This window comes from Ornithodoros turicata, chromosome 2, assembly GCF_037126465.1.
Source record: "Ornithodoros turicata isolate Travis chromosome 2, ASM3712646v1, whole genome shotgun sequence".
Taxonomy (NCBI): domain Eukaryota; kingdom Metazoa; phylum Arthropoda; class Arachnida; order Ixodida; family Argasidae; genus Ornithodoros; species Ornithodoros turicata.
Genome location: NC_088202.1, coordinates 122959648 through 122985851, shown reverse-complemented (window position 1 = coordinate 122985851; position 26204 = coordinate 122959648). Strand labels below are relative to the sequence as shown.

Genomic DNA, 26204 nt, shown 5'->3' with positions numbered 1-26204 from the left:
CGTACGCGTATAGGTTCAGAAGCAGGTTTTCCTATATTGAAACACTAAATGCATCATTAGTATACACGCCAGCTGTGCGCTTCCTGCAAAATAATTGTATTTAAGTTCGTACTTATTCTACCTACACCCAGGTGCGCTCGTGCGTCGCCAACATGACGCTGTTGCTGGATAAGATTTGATATTTTCTCTCACCTGAGTACACTGAGTACAGTTTCATACTGTAAAAAGCCTGAGTTTGGGCAAAAAGGATGAACGGACGACACAAAAGGACTCACAACCACAACAACATTTACTTCACGCAAAATAGGGAACGTATAGTATACACCACAGACGTGGGGAAATTGAGAGGGAAAACGTTGCTCCACCAGCTTGCCTGCATTTATGCCATTTTATATACAGTTCCGTAGGGTTATGTTATGTCTTCCGAACTCAGAGCATAAAATAAAGTTTGGCAACATCGTCATCACAATGAAATTATTGTTGTTGTTTGGCAATCTGCTGTTATGAATAATGGATATGCCCTGATGAGTAGAATGCTCTGGCCCAGGAAACGATTTAGCTGTAATACTCGACCTTTCAATTGTCCTCGCTGATGTCCGAGCACTCAAACGTGATTTAACGAATATGTAGTAACTCAGCTCTGTACTTTGATTGAGACATTATTCTAGAACTCAAGCTAAAGCTGGCAAACTGATAGTGCGGGTTGGATGGCCCCGTAGGCACGTGACCGAATGAGCACAGGGCTCCGTTCACTTCATTGTTCTGATTACCACTCTCCATTTAATTTACTGCCAGCACCAATGCAAAAAGTACAAAAGTATTACAGCAAGTCGTCAGCCATATCTTTATTTACTATTTCGATTTCTGTTTATACTTTGGTCTCTTTTCCTTCGCACGTTTTTTTACTTTCTCTCATCCCTAACGCTTGAGCGATCGGAAACGGCTCCATTTTCATTGAACCGTCAACCTCGATTCTTTCTTTGTTATTTTATTTACTCATTCCCATTGCAAATGGGGAATAATACTCCTTTAACGGATCTATAAGCTCGAACTATAAGCTCGGACGCTTAGTTCCTGTTAACGCTGTTCTTACTGTGTAAAGCCGCGATCGCGTGGCAAGTGTGGCCACCAGTGTCACCAAGCGGCCAACCTTCGACGGTGTGTTCGAGACATGTGGATCATTGCACAGAGGCGCCGCATCTCGACGTGGCTCGGCAGTGGCTCGATATGCTCTCACCTTCTGAGTTTGTGTTTGTGCGCCCTCACCCAACGGGCGCTTCGGCCGCGAACGATTGCGAATGTGGAAATGCGCGCTTATCTCATGCCCCCTTGTCGAGATAAAAGGAATACATAAGCGTTGTGAGTGAGCTATGGGCTTGATATAATTCTATGAACATTCTTTTGAGACGAACATAAACACGAAAAAGAAACTTCAGCTCTGTCCGTTATCACCGCTCCTGAATCTTTGACTCCTTCCTTCTATGACTCCTTTGATTCCTACAATGGGGTGTGTGCGCATTCCCTTCCCAATGTCCCTTCTCAGTCGCAGCCGGCGCGCGCCCGGGAACGAGCGTTAGTGCAGAGTGAGTAAGGCCAGTGGGTGAAACCAATGCCTCCTATATTTAAAGATGCCTGTCACGTCGCACGCTTCACAATGGGACTGTGGGGAACGCTTTGTTTCACCTTTCTTACGCGGCGTGGTGCCACGTTCTGACACTACTTTGAGACAGCCATATCTCATTTCGCGTGTATTCCATGTGCTTCCTTGGACCGGAAAACGCGAAAACAATACATTTACAGTGTTCTAGAACACATTGGGTTCTGAAAATTATTTCTTACAAAATTCGAAACAAGGAAAACATACAATTATCTATGCGTGAGTGCGTATATTTATGAAAGGAAACGTTTACCATGGCCAACACGCAGTACCAACATAAAAACTCAATGTTCTACAACTTTAACACTTTCCGCGATAGGGGTTTCCTTCCGAACATCTTTACAACAGAGTCGTATCAGTTATGTCCATCGCATGGTTGTTGAGTAGTGGCTTGATAAACTTTTTGCACAGAAGTTCCAGGAATGTTTTTCCATGGTCCCGTTCTTCGTTTTCGCAAACTAGGATTGGGATATCCATTAGTGTACGAACAGCATGTTCTACACTCGTACTGTACTGCAAGGCGGCAGTGACAGGTTGGAGAAAAAAGTTGCACAGCATGTCTGACACTCATTTTCTCAATGTCTGATGGTTATAGGTGTTTTCGTGAGAAATCTTATGGGCTTTACAGTAGAACCTTGTTGCATTTTGTAGAGCTCCTTCGAAGAAGTCGATGAGATTTCTCTGTCGCCACCCATGTCCTTTGCGAGAAACTGTGACCGTATGTTCTTGATCACATGACATTGGTCAAAAGAAAGAAAAAGACGCCGGGAAGGGTCCACCGGATGAGGGGCTGACGTTGCTACTTTTTCTTTGCAAAGTGCTTCCATAGCAGCAACATTTGTTTTGTGGTTATCTGTCACCAGCCTGATGACCTCGAACTCCAGCTCTTCCGTCTTTTTTATTACGTGTATTATTGTCTCAGCAAGCTGTACTCCTGTGCAGCCCTTTGTAAAAAAATATCCCACAGGAATTTTGAAGCGATTAGCCAAGCCACAGAGGAGGAAGCAAAGCAACGAATTTGCCAAGTTGTCGTTGTTGCCAGTTGACACCAGGTGCTTTAAATCGGTGCTCATGTCGACGTCGCCAATGAAAGCATCACGCTGTTTTTGGTATTGCAACTTTTGTTTTATCCGCATTTCGTCGACGACCATACTGCAAGCCCTTGAATGAGGCGCAGTTAGACCTTGAAGCTCAGTTTCTAGCCAACAGCGCACGAGAGACGTGAAACCGACTTCACCAGTGGACGTCCCGATATACTTTTGCAAGGTGTTCCTGCAAGGCAGGTGCAGAAGGTATGCAGCGCGAATATACTCATACGCCTTAGTTGACAGATTTCTGAGGATAACGCAATGCCTCAGCGTGATTTCCGACCACGCTGGTTTTTTTCTCTTGTAGTTAGTCACCTGATCGTGTATACATGCAGCTTTTGCGTTGTTCTGCTCAGCATCGGCGACAACATGCAGGAAACTACTACAGTCATCTTTGAGCTGGCGAAACTCCTTTTCTTGTTGGTCAATTGTTTCTTTCATTCTTTTGACCTGCAACCGCAGAGCCTTCTCTTTTGCTCTCCACTTCCTGCGGTTCACAAATTCAATAGCAGACGACCTGGTGCCACCCGTCTGCGTAGCATATGCTCGCTTCGCTAATGCTGGCACTCTGGCTGGCACTTTATCGAAGATAGTGTTGTTGTCGCCACCCGCTACAGTATCTAGCGTGATTGGTTCTTCGTCTGCAGTTTGACCCATGAGTAGACCGACACAAGTGGGTGCTGCGCTTAGTTGTGAATGCGCCTCGGCAGCTGAAGGGTGAGTACACTCCATAGTGCCACGGACGGATTGCTTGTCGCCTGTGTCTGAAATTTTCTTTCGCCTTTTGTTTGGAGCAGTGTCTTTTTCGCAGCGGAGCTGCGGACGCTTGCGACTGCTTGGATCCCGATGTACATTAGTAGGCGCGGGCTTCATGTATGAGGGGTATCCCTCGAACACGCTGGGAACTGCTCCATTTTTGAGTTGACGTGTTTTGGTGTTGTCCTTGAAGTCTGAAGTGGCAAAGTGCTTGCTGCAGACAACGGAATAGTTTGATGTAGCATTAGGCTCCCAGTCTTTGCGTGAGATCGCCTTTATCCACTACTGGCGCAACTCTACGTCGGCAGGAATTTCGTGAAACGAAACTCCGGGCTCTTTCTTTCTAGCACTTGACGTGCATATCGGCACGCAGCAGTAACGCATGTTGACCACTGTCTATCGAACCAGGCATATACGAAGGATTCTTCGTGAACAAAACAAATTGCGTTGGGCTAGCATCACAGTTTCGCTTTTCGCCATGTGCTCCGTAACATACAGGATGTCTCTAAATTAATGGAAGAATATTGAAGACGACAAAAGAGCAGAAATTCCACCACGTCTTATCTTACACACGACGCTAAAAGAGACGATAAGCCACAAATGAAAGTAGCGTCGAACAACACCGTTACGAGTTTATTTTCTGTCGTCTGCTATTGAGTTTCCTACGACTGCACCGCAGAACATTGCCCAAGTAAGGTAAAACACAAGGAAATGCAATGTTGAAGGTAAAATATTGTTTACTTTTTTGTATAGCAACTTATTTTCGCTTCTACCAGTGGAAAACTGTGGAAAACGTTGCGAGTACGGCCGCTGCGACGACGCCCTGTCATGTGTCGGAAAGCAGCGCCACGAGCAGAGAACTCGATCAAATGGAGGAGAGCAACAGGAAAGGGCTGGGCATGGCAAAGAGCAGCCGACGTGACAGGCATCTTTAAATATAGGAGGCGTTGGTGCAACATGCGGGAATCCGAAGCCACAGTCGAGAGGAGGCGCTTGTGTGGAATTATCCAGTGTCTCGAACCCAGTGTCGACGCCTGGCGGCGCTGACGCCTCCGGGGCCACGCGACCGCGCGTTACGGTTAAGTGTGGCGACGGCTTTACTACACCTTACCCACTTCCATATCACATACGCTCTCGTGGTTTATGACCTCATATATGCAAGCAAGCTTCAACCCCTTTCTCCCGACCCGGAAGCGGGCATCGCGGACAATTCTCTCTTTAGATCCTCGTGAGCCCACCCGCATCGTCCGCTTTCCCTCTTTTGCGCGTCCTTAATATACACCAGCGTGTGACGTATGAGGTACCCTCCTCGGTAGCTCAGTCGGTAACGTGTTGGCTTGCTGAGCTCAAGGTCGCGGGTTCAAACCTGGCCGCGGAACGGTAGCAATGTGGTAAACGTTGGAGGTAAACATTGCCCAGCACCGTGTGTCGGAGATTTTCGGCGCACGTCAAAAGAACACCAGGTGCTCGAATTAACCGCGCTCCTTCCCTGCGGCACGTGCAAAATGTCGCCATGCTATATGCAGACAAACCTTACCTATACCATTACGGCCCCATTATTATCATTATTAAGTATAAGGTAGCTCAGATTACGCACTAGCTGTTTTATAGACCTTCCACTGGACTTCAGTTAGCTGTACATACATGCGCTCAATTCATTCCAGTTCACCGGTACATAACTTCGATTCATTTTCAATCCCTTCCTCGGGTAGTCAAATTTGAAACGACATTCCGCTACGCATTCGTTCCAGCGATAATTTTGCATCATTAAAAAAGAAAAGGAAAGAAACATCAAGCATTACTTTTCTTAGGATACGTAGCGTAATTTCTGTGCTATGTTGTTTCTTTTGTGGATTTAACGAGTGTTTTGGTTATTTGTATTTTCCTGCTGTGCAGATTCCTTACTACCTGTTTCCGCACAAATTTTGTAGGTGTCTGTATTCACTTTGTGTACGTGCTTGGACTGTTTAACAGTGCCTGCCCTCTCAGTCCACTTTTCAATGTTCTTTATGTCATGTTATATCAATAAAAATATCGGACATCTGAACCTCCGTCTAGGCAGGGCAGCGAACAATGCTACAATAAAAGCAAGATGTAGTGGCGCTATGGGAATTGTTGGCGGACACCGAAGACGATGCGCCAGAGTGTGGCCAGTGTCTTCAGGCTGATTCGTCTGGGCTCCAGAAACATAACAATACAACGGAAATACAGGAATCGACAAACAAACAAACAAACAAACAAACTGACAGACAGACAGACAGACAGACAAAAGAACAGCACATGGTGCAAGAAACAATGCGAGTACAATATCAAAAGTGCAAATTCTACAATAGGTTACCCCCCGGAAACGTCGATTTAGTTCGCCCACTGATCTGCTTGTATGAATAATTAATAATAATAATTGGGTGTTTACGTTGCGAGACAACTGAGATCATGAGCGACGCCACAGCGGTCGGTCTGTGGATTGCTTTTGCCCACCTGAGGGTTCTTTAACGTGCGATGAAAGCTCATCACACGGCACCCCGTATATAACGTCCCTCGCGGAAGACGGCGTGTCTAAGCAACTTGCCACCAAGTTGCTGGCGTCCTCGGCCGGGTTCGAACCCGCGATCTCGGGATCAGAAGGCGAACACGCTACCAACAGAGCCACCGAGGCCGGTTTGTATGAATAAGGTTTTGGTGCTCGTTGAAAAAGGATGGAACTAAAAAGTTCCAAAAAGTTCATTCTTTGGCGCCCGCAGTCCCTTCTCACCTTGGAAGCAAGATTCGCTTCTCTTCTCGTAAGCGTTAGCTCGTAAAGGAGTATACGTTAGCGAAAGTAGTGTTAAACCTATCAGGATGATACGAAAATTCGGTAAATATGTTTACGGGTAACTTTTGCCTGAAGATGCCATAAGTATCCAGTAGGCTATATTTGCCCAGAACAGGTCTACAGATGTGTCGAAGGAAATGTTGCCAAAAGTAAGGAGCGCCTTAGTTAGCATACGCTGCAGAACAGTTTGATTCGTGGATGTTGTGGAACCTCATACGATACAGTAATGAATACCGGTGCCGGTACCGGCTGTGCTGTCTGGGGTTTTTCCTGGGTTTTCCTCAGACGCTTTCAGACATATGTCGGCACAGTTCCCTTAGAAGTCGGCCCAGGACGCACATTCCCCCAGGGCGTCAGTCGTGACGTTGCCCACATGCGTGAGGCCGACAACGGCAAGCCCTTTCACCATCACCACCACCACCACCACCACCACCACCACCACAGTAATGAATACGAGCGTAAATACAGGAATAATAAAACATAGTCATAGCTTTTACTGGCAGTATACAGCTTCTTTTTCTTTATCCTTTACAGAATTTTTATAAAAAAAGATTTCAGGGCATCATACATGCCGTTTTTGCAGTGGAGTTCAACGGCGAGGCGGACATCCTCTCGAAGAAAGTATGCAACTACAGAAGAACAGAAGATCTAATTACCTAAGATTTATTAGTGAACTATTTTAATTCAAAAGCGAGATAGCAGAAGAAGAGACTGTCCTAATCGAAAACCATTCCACGTTTAAAAAAATCATGAGACACACACGTGCGTTAAGATATACCTCCCCGAATTTTGATATGCAAATGAGCCAAAACCGAAGCCACGGCGACCGGGACCGCAGGAAGTATGGCGCTCCCCATGTTACGTCAGAGGGTCACGTGATTTGGAGCGAAGGAGATGATTGGAGTAGGTGCCGATCTGCGTACCAGATAAGCCTCCGTCGGCGAAGGTGATGAGCTCCAGGGGCGCGTTTTTTTTTTTCTTTTTCTTTTAGTTTCGGCTCATTTGCATTTCAAAATTCGGGGATGGACATCTTGCATGCGTGTCATTCTAAGATTCTTTAAACATGCAATTGCTTTCAACTGGGATAGACTTTCATTCTGCTACCTCCCTTTTGCAGAAATCCCCTAATTATAGACTTAATTAATGAATTTTAGGTAATTATTAATCTTGTTGTTGCATACGTTTTTCGAGAGGATGGCCGCCTGGCCGTAGACGTCAAGATGGGTTTGTTGTCCCGAAAAATGTTCCGATTTTTCAGCGTTTCCTATCCCGCTTTTGTCCCGCTAATCCCAGGCTCTACACATCACCACTCACTTCACAGTTCACAAGGCAGTACTCGTCACTCTAAAGTAGTTGTACATATATCAGTGTCGTATATAAAAGTGTCAACATCCACACACAACAGCTACCGCTGGAATTCGCGTTGCACAACGGTAACCGTCCTGTAACTTCGATGAGAATTCTGTAAAGGATAAAAAAAAAAAAAAAAAACGCACACCCTAAATACCGCGCACTGTTCAAAATACCTGCTGCTTCTCTCTAATTTACTTCACATCACATGTTACGTATAAAAGCACTTTATCTGCTAATGAGGACATTAATGCCAGTGATGGCCAGTAGTTAACTACATGTAGTTAAACTACTAGTTAAACTACCAGATTGTAGTTAAAATGTAGTTACCAACTACTTGCAGAAATGTAGTGGCAACTACTAGTTAAACTACTATTTTAAGTAGTTAACTACAGTAGTTAGGTTACTGAAGGCGCGAACTACTTCCGATTTTGCCGCAAGCTTGTGCTTCCGACTTTTACCTTGAGCTACTTGTTTGATGAGAACGAAGGTGCAGAGCAATTGTGTCGTGCATGTGTACTAAATCTTCACTTTTAATGCTTGTCCAGCAGTGTTGCGGATTTAACGAGTCAAATCGAATTTAAATCAAATCCATGTTTTTCGGAACACTGCAAATCAAATCCAAATCAAGTCCGGATTTAAACTTGAGGCGACAAATATCATTTTAAATCCGGATTTGTTTTTGGTGTGCTAAATCAAATCCGGTTTTAAATCAGGATTCATCAAATCCGTCAACGAATCCGGGGGCTAAAGTTCCCGGAATAACTGTAGCATGCAGCTGACCATGTCTACAAGGTACAATTACTGAATGCATTCGCTGGATAAGACCCGTGACATGGTATAAACACATATAAATCTCACCTGCAGCGAAGAGTATGAACAGCCCACATAGCGATGCAAAGGTTGACACTGACATTTTATTTTCACGTGGATATTGGAGTAACATATTTCTCAAATACTGCCGGGAATTATGTTGTGTTAAATGTGACGGCTGCGTGCTGCACACCGCAGTTGTGTTATAACAAACTCAGTAGTACATCCGCCCAACACGCGTAAGCAGTCTTATTCTCTCAAGTTCTTGTTTAGAAAGACCAGCTACTCCAATGTACCTTGGTGCAGCCTGTTTCTTTTCGTGGTCTTGATCAGGCTGGCTGCAGAGAGCACTCGTACAACTGCTCCAGAACTTGCAGGTACTGCAAATACATGTTTCGCTACTTCCGAAAGCAGCGGGTAGCGGGCCACTGCGGACATCCAATAGCAGAGAGGCGAAACAACATCATCCTTTACTGTACACTCGCTTAAATAGAGGATTTCGTCGTTCGTTTTTGCGGTACGAGTTCTGCGGTGGCACCAAGTTGACCATAACCAAGCCTCTATGAAAAAGGGCAACCACATTCACATTCCTGTTCCTGGACACAATGACTTCATACGACTGGTTCTCATGTGGACATTTTGGGACTTATTTTAGCAATCTCTGGGACACCAGAACGCGACATCAGTCGCAGTTCAGAGCCAATAAAACAGACAAAATACGTGTATGGTAGTCCTTTTCTCGAACGTACATTGTCTGAGCTCAGTGGACCAGTGGTGCGCTTTCTCCATTGCGTTCCATTTCTAAGAAATCATAGAAAGCTGTGATACCGTTGTGAATTAGACGTCGAACTGCCCATGTGATTATGTGTGAGAGTATTGCATGACGTACCTTGCTCGGAAGGGAAGATGGCTATAGGCCTTAGAGGTGGTCTGTCTGACAGACAAACCACCTCTTAAACTTGAAACAGTCTACAAACAGTGTCCGTAGACTGCTTCACGCAATCAAAAAGTCGTGGCATTTCTTTTTAAACGAAACACAACTTTTAGCGGGACATTGGGAACCCAGATGGCGGGATGCAAGGCAAGCCATCTCAAATCCAAACACTTTTTAGACCTTCTCCTGATTAAGAGTTGCATTGCATCATGTGTAAACATATGTGAAATGCAATTCAGCCAAATGTCTTGTAAAAACGTAATTACAGAGACGGCCTCAGTTACGACTGACAAAGAATCTGCCCGCCCGTCAACGTCAAGTTTCGTAGCAGTCAAAATCCAACCATTTCGCTTCAGGAGCTTGACCAAATACACATCCAATTCTGTCGAAAAAAACAACAACAAAAACTCAAAATCCAAATCATCTGCCAAAATTGTTATTCACTCCAAATACAAATCATCTGTCAAAAATGTGATTCAATCCAAATCCAAATCGTCGCCATATTTTCTCCGTAAACCAAATCCCAAATCAAATTCACGAGCCCTTTGATGGATTTAATTCAAATCCCCGGATTTAAATCCGCAACACCGTTGTCCAGTGAAGCCTCATTTGCTGTGAAAAATTATGCAACTCAGTTTATCGCGTAGGCACAGAAAAAATCCCGCCGCAAGCTTTGTATTTCACGGTCGTAGCAGTGGCTTGAGCCAAAGTTTATCATTGCTTGTGATTCATATTTAGGAGTCCAAGAACACTACAAGGGATTGGTGTTGATGGACAACGTCAAGTAGTTATAGGTGTAGTTAAACTACAATGCAGTAGTTAAAGAAGTAGTTTTAACTACTCCCCTGAAAAGTAGTTGAAATACTAGTTAAACTACTCCATCACGAAGTAGTTAGTAGTTATAGTTAAACTACTGTAGAAGTAGTTAGTGGCCATCACTGATTAATGCTATCAGAGAGATGACATGTTTTCATGGAAGTACGCCGCAGTTGTTTTTAGCCTCAATGCTTACATTGACGTTACTGTCATTTCGACGTACGGTAAAGAAAGCCCAGGTGATAACCAAACAACTTAACCAGATATATACAGGTATCCAAAATTAGCTATGAGACAGACCGGAGTGTTGTCGTTGATGCAGCATATCATTGTCTCGCAACGGCAAACCACGAACTATTTGCTGAATTTCTGAAGCTGTGAGGTATATACGAAAACAAACGCGTAATGAGCAGGAGGAGGAAATGTAGAAGCAATGATCATCGCAGAAAATCTTCGATACACCGGACTACTTCGTGAAGGCGTTAAACACAAAAGAATATCGGCTGAGCGATAAGCATTTTCCCAGCTTTCGTTGCTTGGTTAACCGAATTACTTTCTGTTCACCCAATATCGCTACGGGCATGCTCTGGAGGGGACAAAAAAATAAAAAGAGAAAGAAACCAAAAGAGGCAAAAGGAGGCACAAGAGTCAACAGAGCTGTGCCATTAAACTAATTATACTATGAGATAATTCAATTATGGCATGGAATTATGCCGAAAAACTGTTCGGCAAGATACACATTTCTCGCCAAGATTACGCTCAGGGCCTTTATGCGATAAAATATGTGCTTCGAAGTTTGTTGAATCCAAAACATGTCCTAAAACGTTACCAGCCCCAAAACCAAGTGCATCATGCTTAATACGCAACTGTATTCTCGTTAGAAACCCTTCTGCAACCATTCCGGAAATTTGAGGTTTCCGAAACAGTCTCAGAATACTTGGTAGCCACTAGACGAATATTGTGGAATGTCACGCATGTCTGCATGACACTAGATTATTGTGGTTAAACACTGATATTTATAGCATCATTCAATATAAAAACTCAGAAAATCCTTCAGCCCATATTTTTACTTTGCCATCATTCATAAAGCGCGTCTTTCATCACAAAGGACTCTAAGCCCTACCATATGTACCACCAGACAGAGACTTCGTGCAAGACCACCTTTCGTGCTACAACGCTGTGGTGCTGAACCATTAGACTGCACCTTCAACTGCTTGTCTGCAAGGTCTCTATATCAGCAGCAAGTCGGTACTTCCCAGTAAGGCTGATCATATCACCGTGACATGCCTCATCAGAATCTAAATCCAAATGCCCCCTGCCAAATGAAGACGTAAAACACAGAAACAAAAGACAGAGGAAGGAAGGCACGCTCGCGGTCTTTCGAACAGGCAGCAGCAGCAGACAGACAGAGAAGCAGGGGAGCAGTGCACCGGGCACGCCAGCTGGCTCTGAATCTTTAAAAAAAAGTAGTAGGTGAGAGAGGAGGATGCAAACAGATGTACTCTTGGGTATCGTACCTTGAAGGGTAATAAGGATAACAGTACGAAGGCAAAGGTACTTAGGGTAGATTGCAAAAGAGCACTTCAGGACAAATATCCAGCAGAAAGATTCCAGCACACCAACAAAATAGTTAGGGCGTAGAAAGGTTCGTATTTGATATGCGACACGTTTTATCCAAGAACTGATAAGGCCTGTTTTATGTTATCGAATAAAATGTTCGTTTTTATTCGCAATTGTCACGCTAAGCGCCTACTAATTTAGTTCATGCTGTCACTGAATACGAAACAAAGACTCGACTTCCAAAACTGTTTATTTCCAACATTTTTTTAACGAGCACCAAGGCCTTATTTATACCAGAAGATCAGCAGGCGGAATAGATCGACGATCACACGGCAACCTATTGTAGAGCTTAATCTTACCATATTGTACTTACATTCTTTCTTGCGTTATGTGCTGGATATTTTGTATTTATGTTGTGTTGTTATGAGCCTTGTTTTTTTTTTTTTCATTTTTCATTCTATTGAACATTGTTAGCTGTCCTGATTAGACGGGGGTGCGGTCCTCCGGAAAATGAGCAAAAAAAACAACAACACATGCTTAATCACTGAGCGCAAGCAGATCCAGAGCATGTTGATTAGTATGCACCATTGTAAAGAACCCAACAGAGGCAGAGAAACGGAAGTCTGAAAACTTGCCCAGCAACAGGGGGGAGGGAGCATGAAGATTTATCAAAGAGGGACATGAATGTCTCCACCTGCGGAATGTCCAGGAAACGGCTGGTTTTTGAAAACACTTGCTTTCTTCGTCTTCTTTGCGCTGTTACGCACGCGCCCCTATAAATGCCGATACCCCACAAACGATACGGAAGGAGTTCTGTCTCGTGCGTCCTAGGAGTCACCAATTGAAGCCTGCTTACCGCCACCCCGCAATGAATGGAAAAAGACGTGTACCCTCTTAGACTGCACGAGAGGCAGCTAAGTACAAAGAAATGTCTGTCAAAATGCGTGCTAGAAATTAAGGCGCACTCACTTCTTAAGAAGCCTATGGGAATTTTTGTTCGCAGGGTTCTCGTAAACCTAGCTAAATTTCTGCACGAAACAGGTACAGGCGTGTTCCCCTCGAGTTCATCAAGGGAATGACATATTTTGAAGTCCTGACGCGATCCACTGATTTTTCGCGAAATAAAGTTTGTCAGATTTTCATTACATGGGAATCTACGGGAGATGCAGCAATATCGCTTCTCAAGGAGTTTTCCACCAAAGTAACTGGTGCAAGTGACGTGGAGTTGCGGGCCTCACATTAGCGAGGCCACGTGAGGCCACGTCTCACGTGAGGCCAAAATCTCCATTTTATTTTTTCCTTAAAACCGAACCGAACCGAACCGAACCGATTCTCTCGGCCCGCCCGCACCTAATACTTGCGCCAAAATGATGTCGTTCCCTAGAGTTGCAGTCTGGAAATTGATTGCAATCAACAAATTCGACAACTTACCGCACTTTTCCAGATCCCTGCGAGTGAAAATAGTGACGTTGTCGTTCGCTATCATGTTCTGCACGCTGGAGCCGATTACGTTACTTCCTTAAAGCGCACGAGGAAAGCAAAGCGAATAACACAATTTTGCGACGATGCAGTGAACCCTCTCCGGAAGCGAACGTTAACTAGGCCGCATGAGTCCGCCTTAAATAACTCGTAATTGCTAAACTGTTCTGTGTCGCAACTATATACGCCAAGAATAGGGTGGCAGTATTCACAGCAAATCCCAAAATCCCGGGATGTTTTCGAAAGAATCCAGAGATTTCGGGTCGTGAAAAATAGCCTGCATTCCCTGGATTTCGGGATATCACAAATCCGAACACTAGTGAGGATACGTGCAGCTGTGTTCCGCGTCATCAATTGTCCATACACATGGCAGAAGCCGCAGCAACGCAATATTTCATTTTAACATGTAATACTAAACACCGGGTCTTTGAATTCTATGTCTTTCTCTTTTTTGTATATTCGGAGATTGTTTTTCGGGATTATTTGCCGACAATTTGAAGTTCGTCTCCGTTTATTTTTACAAGTCAGTTGATATCTGACACTCAGAGAAAAAGTCACGTGTCTGAAATGACATAATCACAGAAAGAATCAGAATCTGCATTACAAAAACTGTTAATTTTATTATGTGGCGACGTGAACGTCCCGAGATTTGGATATTCCTTGACATACAATAGTCGCAAGCCAGTGTAGCGGCGTGGAAGGCGACCGTCGCGCCTTGCTCGGGCCCAAGTTGCTGCTGTTTGAAGCAGTATATCCACCGTTGTCTTGAGACTGTCTGATGTCGACGTTCCTGCTACATTGTCTTTCGGTTGCGTCATGTATGTTGGGTCACACATACCGAATGCATGTTGTCATGAACATGTTCTACATTTGTGTTGCCCCTTCTGGGACTCTGTTACTGGAAATTCACGTAAATTATACCAAGGTCTACAGGCCTTGGGAACAACGATTGGCTGGTCATCGCAACACCCGTAATCAGCCACGGACAGTGTGCAGACTGTCCAATGAGGAGAGTGGTACCTGCAGTTTACCCTCCGAGAGCCAATGGGCGACGGCCCCTGATGTCGTCATTTTTATTTATGCATGAAAGAAAATATATTCAACAGCTTGCCGGTACAACAGCGATGACGGTAGCAACTATGGGGGATGTAAACATTGCTTCCAGCACCGTGTGTCAGAAATTTTCGGCGCACGTGAAGAGAACCCCCAGGTGGTCGAAATTATCCGCAGTTCTACCCTGCTGCACGTGCAGCATGTTGCCGCACAGGTAGGCCAACTCACCTTCCGTGTAAATCTGGTGCTCCCAATTATTATTATTATTACAGCTGTCCACCCGCGACGATGCATTTGTTGCATTGTTGTTGGGAAGCTGTTGTGAATCCCTCGACTCTATCTTGTACAGATGTTGAACAGGCCTACGCAGTAGGGTCCCGTTGGATGTTCTCTGTACACAAACGCGTCTCGGACGCCGGTCACCGAACTTCTACGCAGATAGCAATTGCTGGAGTCTCTTCTGGTCAGAAGCCATCGTCCGGTCGAAGCATTGTAGCTTTCAAAGAATTATAGTTTGTGTACAATGGAATAGCTGAGAACGGCCCTTGCGGTCCGAAATGCCGCCATGTCGTGAGCGTCTTGCCACTTGTCGACGTTCCCAGCTCGAGCTAGGGACACAACCCTTATGATTCTTTGAAAGCCGCCATTCTCGACCGGAAGATGACATATGAACGCAGGCGACTCCAGCAATTGCTCTCTGCGGAGGAGCTCCGGGACCGGCTTCCACACCAATTATTGCGGTACATGCATTATCTCCTCGACGACCGGGCGCAGATATTCGAGTCTCAACTCACGGAGATTTTTTTTTCCAACGACTACCTGGCAATGATACTGGAAAACAACTTCGGTTGCGCCCCTACCGGAGCTTGCTTCGCACACAGACAGAACAATAGAGGTATACCTATCCCCTCGCTGTGCTGCTTTTCGCCACAAGCCCTCCAACGGCACCACCAACCGCCTGCACCTGCGAGGCTTAGGACTCTGCCTCTAGGTCTGATGTGTTTGCTCGCCTGCAGGCCGATGAAGCTGACATCAGTACCTCCCCGACTATATCGCCCTCGGTCCCACCGTCGTTGTAGTCAGTCTCGATCCCCCACCCCTTTCATGTGCACGAGATCGTGCACGGTCGTACCTATTGCATAGCCGTTTCGCACCAGTTTTAGCTTCCGTGCTATCCAACCTTCTGCGCTACAGAGTACGTATAATATATATATATATATATATATATATTATACGTACATATATATACATATACATATACATACATACATATATACGTATATATATATATATATACATATATTATATATAATATATATAATATGTACGTCATCTATGCTGCCCTCGCTCAATTTGAGGGGGAGAGGAAGCATGATTCACAGAAAAAGGCAAATCTTAGGGGCTGGATGATGATGATGTTGATTGAAAGAAAAAAAATGGGATTGTAGCCCTCATCACGAAGGCCGGCAACCCCAGATCACCTAAGGAAAGGAATGCCAGACACGTCCACCCACACCCACTGGAGATATCGCGAAGTGGCGATGAACGCCACAGTCAGGGTCATAGCCAGTCTAACAGCTTGGTGTCCCTTAAAAACTGTGTAACTGCTCGCAAAGCTGGCAGTTGAATGCTCGTTGGCCATGGGCCCAGCACCTTCTGCACTCCGAAGGGTAGATTGTCAACCCGGCCTAACGCGGCTACAAGTCTGTCACGACACTAAGAGTATCTTGGGCACGTACCTATAATATGTTCGACGTCTTCGATAGAGCCACAGACTGGACAATTAGGAGAGTCCGCCTTCCCGAGCCTGTAGAAGAGTCTTGCACTGTATGGTACATTGATCCGGAGCCTGTGGAACAATGACGTAAGCTGCCGTGGCTGCTTAGGGGCTGGATATTCCACATGTATTCCTCAGAAGTGGCTGAAATGACCCCTCAAAATATGTGCTGACATGTTCAGTGAGTGTCACTTAATAGGGTACCTGTCCAGCGACTTCTATGTCGAGGTGCTTCTAGGCAGGGATGGGGTTCACCCTCGTTACACGGATGTTTTGCGCATTGTGAAGTGAAATACTGCCGCACAGCGGATTTGTATGAAGAGACCCGCCTTTCCTTGTCGCGGAGGCTGGTAACCCGCGATACGGGACAATCTCAACACAAGAGGAAACGCAAACAGTCATCAGAGCATGGATTTTCTTGCACACATCTTGGTGACTGGGAAGCTGTTTTGTTTTTCAGATATATCGAAATTGCTTTAAATTTTACCGCCGTATGTTTGCGGGATTTTTCGACGTAAATTCGAAAACCCGGCACGCTATAAGTGCCATAGTCATAGGTGCGCTGGACTAAAAGACGAAGACTAAAACAAGACGAAACACACGTAGTGTTAGTTCCAATAATCCGAAACAGTCCCATGGCTGTGGATTCAAAGCGACCATCGCGCCCAAAGCATAGTGTTGACGGACTATAAATACATCAAATATTCGATCGCAAGGAGTGGAATAAGTACTTCCTGACCACACACTCTAATAAGTAAATAAAAACAAATCGAAAACAAATAAACAATAATACAAACGTTCGAACTCGAAGTTACAATTTTTTTTTATACAAGCGCTTCATCAGCATATGTTTTGAGCCAACGCTTCACTTATTACGCAAAATGCGCGTTACTTATGTTTTATATATGATTTTACACACGCGCGCACAGACAGAGAGACGTGAAGAAGACGATACTCCGTATTATTTTTACTCCGTCCAACTCCAAGAAGACGATAATCATAACCAGCAGCTATTAGTTTTTACAATACTGGATTTTCCAATTTTACATTACATCATTTAGTACGTCACCTTCACGCTTAAATGTTTACGGCAAGGATTTTTCGCGGACGGTGTTGGAAGCACCGGATTTGAAGCTCGTAAGAAGAGAGGTAAGCACTCTGCAAAAGAAATGTTGGCATGTTTTCCTCTGCGCAAACTTTGTTGTATGATAAAAACAAAGAAAAGAATTCGCCACAACACGTTCAAACACTTCTTTTTTCTATACATAGATTACGTGAGAAGATCAATAAGCTCAGCTCCAATACGCAGGTTTCCATTTTCCTGCGTGTTGCGAATCACCGCACACGCATCCGCAAGGAGATGACCTTTGTTAGCATGGCGTTCGTTCCGCCAGGAAAATAAAAACAACGGAGGACGAGCGTCTACCAAAGGCCGCGAACGAATCAAGGAATTGGAAACGAGAGGAGGTCTCCTTTACGTGCTTTTATTTGAGCGCCTCTATCTCAAGTACCATCTCGGGTGTTGATAGCTGTGGAGTGTCTGAAGGAGCCAAAGAAAACTTTTCGTCGTGTGTTCTCCTCATCACTGACTTCCTGACGAGAGAGGTTCCATTTCTTTCCGTATCGACCACGGCGCTTCCCATTGCTTCCCAGGTTTCCTCCGATCAATTTCCTCGTGACACAGAGGTGGTTTCTTCATTCCGTCGCAGCAATATTGGCCGTCTTAGTTTCCTCAAGGAGCGTTCCCGAGAAAGAGACAACGCAGGAATGCTACTCTCAAACTGAGCCACTATTTGAAGGCAACGGTGAATTCAACACGGCATTGCACTGTGACGTGTTTACGGCCCCAACTGGCACGCCTCATTTACAAAAGAAGCACACGCTTCGAGACATAACGTGGGGTGAGCTAGTAGACCCCGTGGAACAAGAATTATAATTTAAGACTAATGCCGAACAACAAAGTTCAGAGTTTATTTATAGAAGGTTGGAAGAATTCGGTAGAAAAATCAGAGTAACGAGCCTGAAGGAAACACCAAAGCAAGTATCAGTAGGAACGTGCAGCAGAAGAGAGAGCGGTATTTGCGTTCTATGTACTGTGAGAGAAATGAGTGGAGGAGAAGGAGCGAGAGGAATATATATACAGGGTGTCTGCTCTAACCTGCTAGCTAAGCTGAAAGCTCTAAGCTAGGCTGACGAGTCCCAAGTAGGACGAAACAGCTGTACTTGGCTGGGAGTGCACGATCAAATTGTAAACATATGCTCAACGTGCAGCTACAGAGCTTCGGCTATTTACCCTTTGTATATGTACTTGCTAGCTTGCACTGCGGCCTCCACAGGTGGCGCCGTCACCGTGGAACATTGACGTCTCGCCGAGACGCACTGTTAGCGCCGACCCAAGATCGTGTCACTTCCCTACGCCAGGCTGACGAGTCCCAAGTAGGACGAAACAGCTGTACTTGGCTGGGAGTGCACGATCAAATTATATATATATATATAAGGGAAAAGAAAATTAGCAAGAGCTTTTTGGCTGCACGTGTAGCATATGTTTATAAGTCAAACGTCGCCATGCCAGTACTGGACAGCTGTTTCGGCCTTGTTGGGCCATCATCCGCAGTACGCAGGCAGGCAACGTTTGAGCGGATGGCGTCAGAAGGTCACGTGGTACGTGATGCCTCCCGTCAGCAGGGCCGAAACAGCTGTCCAGTACTGGCATGGCGACGTTTGACTTACAAACATATGCTACACGTGCAGCCAAAGAGCTCTTGCTAATTTTCTTTTCCCTTATACACTTGACTGGCTTTGCAATGGGCTTTCAGAGGTGTCTTAGCACACACTGACGGGAGGCATCACGTGCCACGTGACCTTCTGACGCCATCCGCTCAAACGTTGCCTGCCTGCGTACTGCTGATGATGGCCCAACAAGGCCGAAACAGCTGTCCAGTACTGGCATGGCGACGTTTGACATACAAATATATATATATATATATACATTATTTAGTGGATGAATTCACTAAATAATGTGTCACTTTTTATTCTCCAGTCAAATTTTAGCTCAGATCGGTGCAGGGAACAACGCGAATCTTATCTCATTTACAAATTCCAATCAACCATTAACGAAGATCTGGGAGCACTTTCAACGGTAAGAAATCTGGCCGCCTAGATGAGCTACACTTTCTTCCTTTTCGTTTCCTTTCTTTTCTTTTTTTTCCAGCAAAGTTTGAAGCAGTGCTCATCCTGCCCTGAATTTTCCCCAAAGCGGACAATGACCTACGGCGAATGACATCACCACCCGGACTTGACCTTCTCGAATATTCCCGAATCTGACTCATTGACAAACGCCTGTGGCGTGCCCGTACCGATTATGACGTCATGTACCAAACCTATTTAAGTAATGTGTAACCAGCTACGCATCTTTTGTCGTGACGAAGACAGTGCCACTGTCGAAACGTCGACCCCTTGCCCATTTTACTTTTTAACGTCTCCCTATGTAGTAAACTAGTGTTTGTAACTTCCCTAAAATCTGTTTCCGCGTCTTTTTTTGAACTTATATATATATTATAGTTCTCAGAGCTATTAGAGACAGTGCGTCGAACCGAACCGAAAAACGGAATTAACCGTTATTTTTAGCTGGAACTGAACCGGAACTGAACCGCAATTACTAGCGTCATCTTGGAGCTGAACCGGAACCGAACCGATCTAAAAACTTCGGTTACCGGTTCGGGATACCGGTTCGGTTCGGGTTGGTGTGTGCCGCCTGCTATATCTATCCCATCGTCTGGTGGCGACATCAGTTTTATGTGACATAATACTCGATATCTGGCTGTCTATTCAGTAGCGCGGGACATACAAGGCCAAGCGTGAAGTATGTTGTCCTCTCGCCGCCGCTTATAGAAGAAACATGTTTTGTCATTCCGACCTTCGAAAGTGTGCAGCATCACTGCATTGTAACAACATCATGCGGAACATTAAAAACGTAGCCAATGAACCACTACACTCTAAGAAAAAAAGGCATGATTTTCTACACATTTCGATAGAGCTGCATCGCAACCACATTTCTACTCCAACCAGGTTTACTTTTTGAGTATAACCGCAGAGTAGAAACAAACTACAGAGTAGAATATGTCGTTCTACCAGCTTGGGTACGAAATTCTACCATTTTTTCTTAGAGCAAACGTGAGAGAGAGGACCAAGGGAAAGGGACGCCGCCGGTTATACCCGCGGGGGAGAAGTCGCGTGTGGATTGGCACAAAATGGTAGAAGTACTGTCCTGCTGCAACTTTGGGTAGGAAATTCTACCCTTTTTTTCTTAGAGTGTATGTTCAATAAGGCTGCACAGCACTGCTGCTGCAAGTGTGTCGCGACGTGGGTATTCGAGCGGTCTGTCTGCCTAGATTGGCGGCACGTTACTTGGAGAGAGAGAAGAGAGAGAGAGAAACAGAAGAGAAACAGAAATAAATGAATAAAAAACGTAACTAAGTGATATTGTATCATTTTTAGCGGCTACCTATAATTTTGTAGCGTATTAGAACCTCGAACCGGTTCCGAACCGGTTAATCGAACCTATACAGGGTGTTTGCTCTAACGTGTCCAGAAATTATATTTAAAGCGAGCCATAAAAGAAAAGCAAGGGGTACTTTTCTGCTGCTTGAGTAAGAAACAGGTACTGCTTCACTAGTAGAACTGGTTTCGTATACTGGAAAAGTAGCGCTCGTTTCTCTTTTATCGCTCGCTTTAAATAAAATTTCTGGACACGTTAGAGCAAACACCCTGTATATGTGAACTCCGGAGCCGAACCGGAACCGAACCTTTATGGCCGAGCCCGAACCCGAAACAAGCCGAAAAACGTTTCAGTTCGACGCTCTGATTAGAGAACGACGACTGCTGGTGGTCAGCTGTGCAACTCAATAACTCGTTCTCGCGCCTCCACACAATGGTCAAGGCATGGCGTTGTTCATGATCTGTTGAACAAAATGGTATGATGATGTCTTATCAGACTATCAGTTCAAGGCCTACTGCTATGACGTTTGAATTCACTGCCTATCTTTCATTATAAAGGGCAACTGGGCGTTCTGAAGCATTGCGATTCATTGTTTCTGTGTGCTTCTAATGTCACAGCTGCGGGTACGCTCTAAAACGTTTGCACCATAACTAGACGCTGTTCATAGTAGAACAGTGCATGCACACACAGCATCTTTTGTTCGGATAGGATACATCTTACATTTTTATGTTGTGCATGTTCTTTCACACGACCTGCGATTTCTGTCAGAGGAACTTGTTTTGCATAAACGGAACTAAGATACGACCCATTTATGATTTGTGCAATATATTTCTGCATTATATATTCCGTATAATTCTGAATAAGCGATTAGAAAGAGCGTATTGCAGTGCTCTTAGCGTACTGCTACAAGAAAAGGAGAAAAAAAAAAAACACTGTCGAACACTAAGAGGGCTGTTACATATGACACACCGAAGATGAATATTTTATGGGCATCGCGCAGCAGGGAGCGATTTCATAACGCGGAAGGGACTCTTTTGAAGTGCCCTGTAATATTTTACTACTGATCAACATTACGTTTAAGCAGAATATTGAATTACGAAATCTCGTTCACTCCCGCTGGAATATTAAACGAATATGCATATATCTTTATAGTCGTCTGCTTTAGTTCTCGGACATTTGCATAGTACAAGCGACGGCTGAGAGCGGAAAACTTTCATGCAGCGCGCGGAAGAAATATCGTGCTTGATAAAAGTTCTGAAACTTTTTGCTTGCGCTTTTATGAAACTGTGAAGATGAGGCTTAACTATTGGGACTCTGCTAGAGTCTACGTCGAACGAGAAATATAGTTAAAGGGGCACTAAAATGCAAAAAAAAAACTTGCTCACAAATGATAGTCTGTGTTTCAATTTGTTCAATTCAAGGAAAAAGAGTTCACACAACGCTACGGTTTATAAGAAAAACATAATGAAAACAGAGTAGTCTTTGGCGGCAACGAAGAGGACCCCAGGTGGCATAGATTTCCGGCATCCAATGAGGCAGCACGAGAAGCGTGGACGAGTGGATTTAGAACGGGTCTGATCATTGTGTTCCATATATGCGCGGCATGATGCGCAGTGCAGCATTTTTCAATACCGATTCACTGAATCGCAGCCCACAACAGTTCTCGCGAATGTTCCACTGACAACATTTATCTTCAGGTCCTTCGGACAGCGACGCCAGTCCGCTACGCAATGCGCACTATGTTTTTCACCGGGACCGTTCCATGGCGTGGCACGCGCGTGCACTCGCAGCATGGATTAGAAACGCCGATGCACGAGCTGAAGCGACGTTCACTGCTGAGGGCCGAAGCACGAAAGAGTCCGGTATAATTTTGATTGTAGCTTCATAACGGAATCAAAGTTTTGATTTATGATAACAAGTACGAAATTAACATAGGTGGAACGTAATTTGAAGTGAACTTGTTTTTGCATTTTAGTGCCCCTTTGAGGAAGATGTGTTTGTGGAAAATGCGGACCCTATGTCTTAAATCAGGGGTCTCAAACTAAAGTCGGGTCACGCGCTGCATTGACCTTTGACCACATCATGGGGGGCTACACAGAAAAGAAATGACTGCAATTACCACAAAATACTCTAATAGTCCATAGACTGTAATATACAAACAGGAGCAACGTAGTTTTTTTCGGAGCCGTACAGTGTGTGCACAATTCATTACTGACAATGTTCAGGAGCACTGAAATGAACTCCTATTTACTCACTGTATTGTTGCCTTTGCTCACAACTTGGAAAAATAAATAGAAAAATTAGGGATAAGCAGAAAGCTGACATTATTGACAATGCATGGCTCCGGGTTTGCTACTCTAATACCACTCCTAAAAAATCAAAATGTGATTGCTTCTGTACATAACTGTTCCGTCTCTACCTTTTAGTGTCACTTTTTAACTGAGTGTACGGATTAAAATAAGCACATCTTAATCCTCACAATAGTTACAGTGGTAGTTTAGCAAAGTATACGCGAAGACTACGTTTTTTGTCCGTGATTTGTTGAGGTAGATGAGCCACAAGAAGTGGTGACATGCGTATGTTCCGCTTAACATGGACAGGGGCAGCACTACACATGGCAAGGTTAAAAACAATTCCTGAAAATCAGGTTTTATTCCTAATTCTTCATTATTATTACTATTATTATTATTTTTTTTGACGGCCACTTCGTGCGGTTTGTGGACAAGGGACCTCGGGCCACATAATAAGTAATCGCGATCCATGTTTGAGACCCCTGACTTAAATGATGAGTGGGTGACCTGTGACTAATGAATCCATGTTCACTTTTGCGACAGGTCAATCCGTTTGTGTCGGCATTTCACGAGGCTGTCATCCTTTACTCTCTCGCCATCAATGAGACCATCAGCGAAGGAATGTCCATCACCAATGGGACCCATATCGCTCAGAAGATGTGGAATCGAACTTTCGAAGGTAGGTCTTGGCAGAAATGAAACTTTTCAGGTACAAAATTTCTAGTATGTAAGATGTGACGCATGCAAGTGAACCCTAAACGCTTACTTGCGTAACTGGTTAATGCACAGCACATTCTGAAGCTCGAGAGAAACACAAAGAAGGTTACAACTGCTGTGGCACACAGGAAGCACATCAATGTAGCATCTAGAGTCTGCATTAAGTGAAAGAATGGGTGTCTTCCTACAAAGAACGAAAAGTTTTTGTCGGTTGTAGATAATGGATGAACGTGAACAGGAGAACAAGGACAGACAACCACACACTGCACTGAACTCTTGTCTCCTTGTGGGTGTCTGTCCTTTTCCTCCTGTTCGCGTTGATCCATAATGCTAGTTTCTCCCACTTTCTTGCTCGTCGCAAACTGCTGGAACTTGATGTGGCAAGCTGGTCGCAAGCTGCTGGAATCCTTGCGTACGTTCTTCGTCACACCTCGGTCTGTGCATTTAGTTGTCCTTCACTGGGATCGTGCCTTGATCATCCCCCACCAAACCTGCACTGCGGTGTCGTGGTTTTCCCAAGCTGTCATTGCTGTGCTCACCCGATCCCCCGTGGTACACCGCGTAAAGCCAATTTTGAATTCCACCCTATAACTTACCCTTTATACACAGGCATAGTACTCATTACAAAACCATTATAACCCGCATAGTACTCGAATCACAGTCACACTTTCCAAGTTGTGCTTACCATTTACAATCTTCGGTGGTAAATGCCTAGTGCTCATCTAGTACTCTTCCCTGTTTACAGTCTGTCCCCCGTAGCCTACCGACAAAATTCCTATCACATGCCTCGTTTGCTCAGGGCAATGCATCTGTTGGTACGTTCAAGCGACCCTTTATGGGCTGCGGTGCTGTAGTTCAACATCGTGCGAGTTGTGCACAGATAATCCGGAGCGGGCAAGGGAGAGCATGTTATCGTCAGTCCAGACTTTAATGTGCGTCCCAAATATGGTATCCCATTGCCCTGGTGCACCACACAGTGCCCACTTTTCTTGTGTAGGGGATAACTTTTGCTGAGGAAGGTGAATCGGACTGTCACTACCAGTAATCGTCTGTGACGAGGGTCTGTGAGTACTAGCACAGAGGGAGCTAATACTCAGGCACACATTCACACCTCCGAGACCATCCGTGGTAACCATATACCCATCTGTAGGTCTAGGCACTATCAGTTCCGAAACTGTAGCTAACGTAGCTTTCGCATAACGAAGCGCCTCCTCGGCCTGCCGGTACCGCAGCAATCGGTTCGTTTTTTTTTTTTTGTACTTAATAAATAAGTGAGCGGGGTTTTGTGTGCATAGTCGGCGTGACAAAACCGTGGAGGAAGAGGAAGCAGCGAGCGTCTCGTGACAGCGGTGCATGCAGCTCCCCGTAGTGCTTGTGGTGTAGTGCGTGTGGCTGTGTGCTACAGCAAGTAGAAGCAGAAGAAGGAGTAGATGATGATGAGACGAGCTAGGAGAACAAAGTTGGTATTCGCAAGGTGTGAACGAATGTTCTTTCCGTGGCTGATTATTAATCTCTAACAGTCGACAGCGTCAGACCTTTGTGTCCGAACGGGACTCGAGAAGCGGACCTGCTCAGCGTCGATGTCTATTACAGTTGTTTGTTAAGAGCGAGGTCGTTTGGGTCACCAGTACTTCCACCCCTTCTGGCTGAGCCACGCAGGTATCGCAAGAACGTCCCATCCGCCCTGATGGCAGACGTGGAAGCATTCCTCGGACTGTACGATGAAGATAAATCTACAGCGTATAAGAACGCGGTAGACGATATATTAGGCTTGAAAACATAAGCAGAGGAACAGCATAAACGCTTGACTTCGTTCGCAGGGTCGGGTGTCAGAGAACCTAAAGGACACTCTGAGTCTTCTGCTCAAGAGGAGACTAGGGCCCTTGGTGAAAGCATAGACAACAGAAAAACTTATTTCTTCAGTGTTAGCTCGACTGATCAGAAGAACTGACTTCCTGGAACAGCAAGTATCCCGTGGTTCCGAGCGTTACGGCAGCATTGAAGAATCGCAGACCGAGAAGTCACCGGTCCGAAAGCCAAAGAGAATGACGAAGACATGCGAGCAAGTGAGGCAACAGGTGGAAGCATAAGTAGCCAATGTTCCGTGTCCGACGACTGCAGCGGTGATCACAGATTTGAGCGTCAGATGGTCTCACAGATGGTCTATCAGATGCGTGATGAAACAGCTGTTCCTTTGCTCATTGAATCTACCCCCAAAGGATGTTGCTTCGATGCGCTTTTGAGAGAGAAAGTGCAGAGCAGGGTGCAGCGCCTTTTCTCTCGGCGGCGTGACTTGGATAGCCCTCAAGAAAATCAGCAGATGATGTTCGCGCACACTGAGAAGCCAGGTGGATCTTTTCCCTGAGATCATTGAAAAGCTCCACCTGTTGTGGAGGAAGGAAAGTGTACAACCATCCATTCTTCACGTATGAATCAACCAAAGCGTCACAACTTTGACAAGAACGTTTCTTAACTGTGACACAAACTTCGCTCGAAAAATCGAAAGAAAAGATGATGCGACTGGAAACTCAGGACAACAAGAATGGGAAATTTGGGCAGGGCAGGCGCACTCAAGTCCACGCGAGCTTCTAAGCAATTTGAAA

General features: G+C 45.0%; 1 protein-coding gene across 1 annotated transcript in view; it reads left to right on the top strand.

The window, feature by feature from the left end:
• Positions 1 to 26204, top strand: part of LOC135386030 (atrial natriuretic peptide receptor 1-like) — a 378177-nt gene that overhangs the window by 258930 nt on the left and 93043 nt on the right. The window contains exon 4 of the mRNA XM_064615739.1: positions 23428 to 23563. Coding sequence (XP_064471809.1) covers positions 23428 to 23563 — 136 coding nt within the window. The remainder of the gene's footprint in view (positions 1 to 23427; positions 23564 to 26204) is intronic.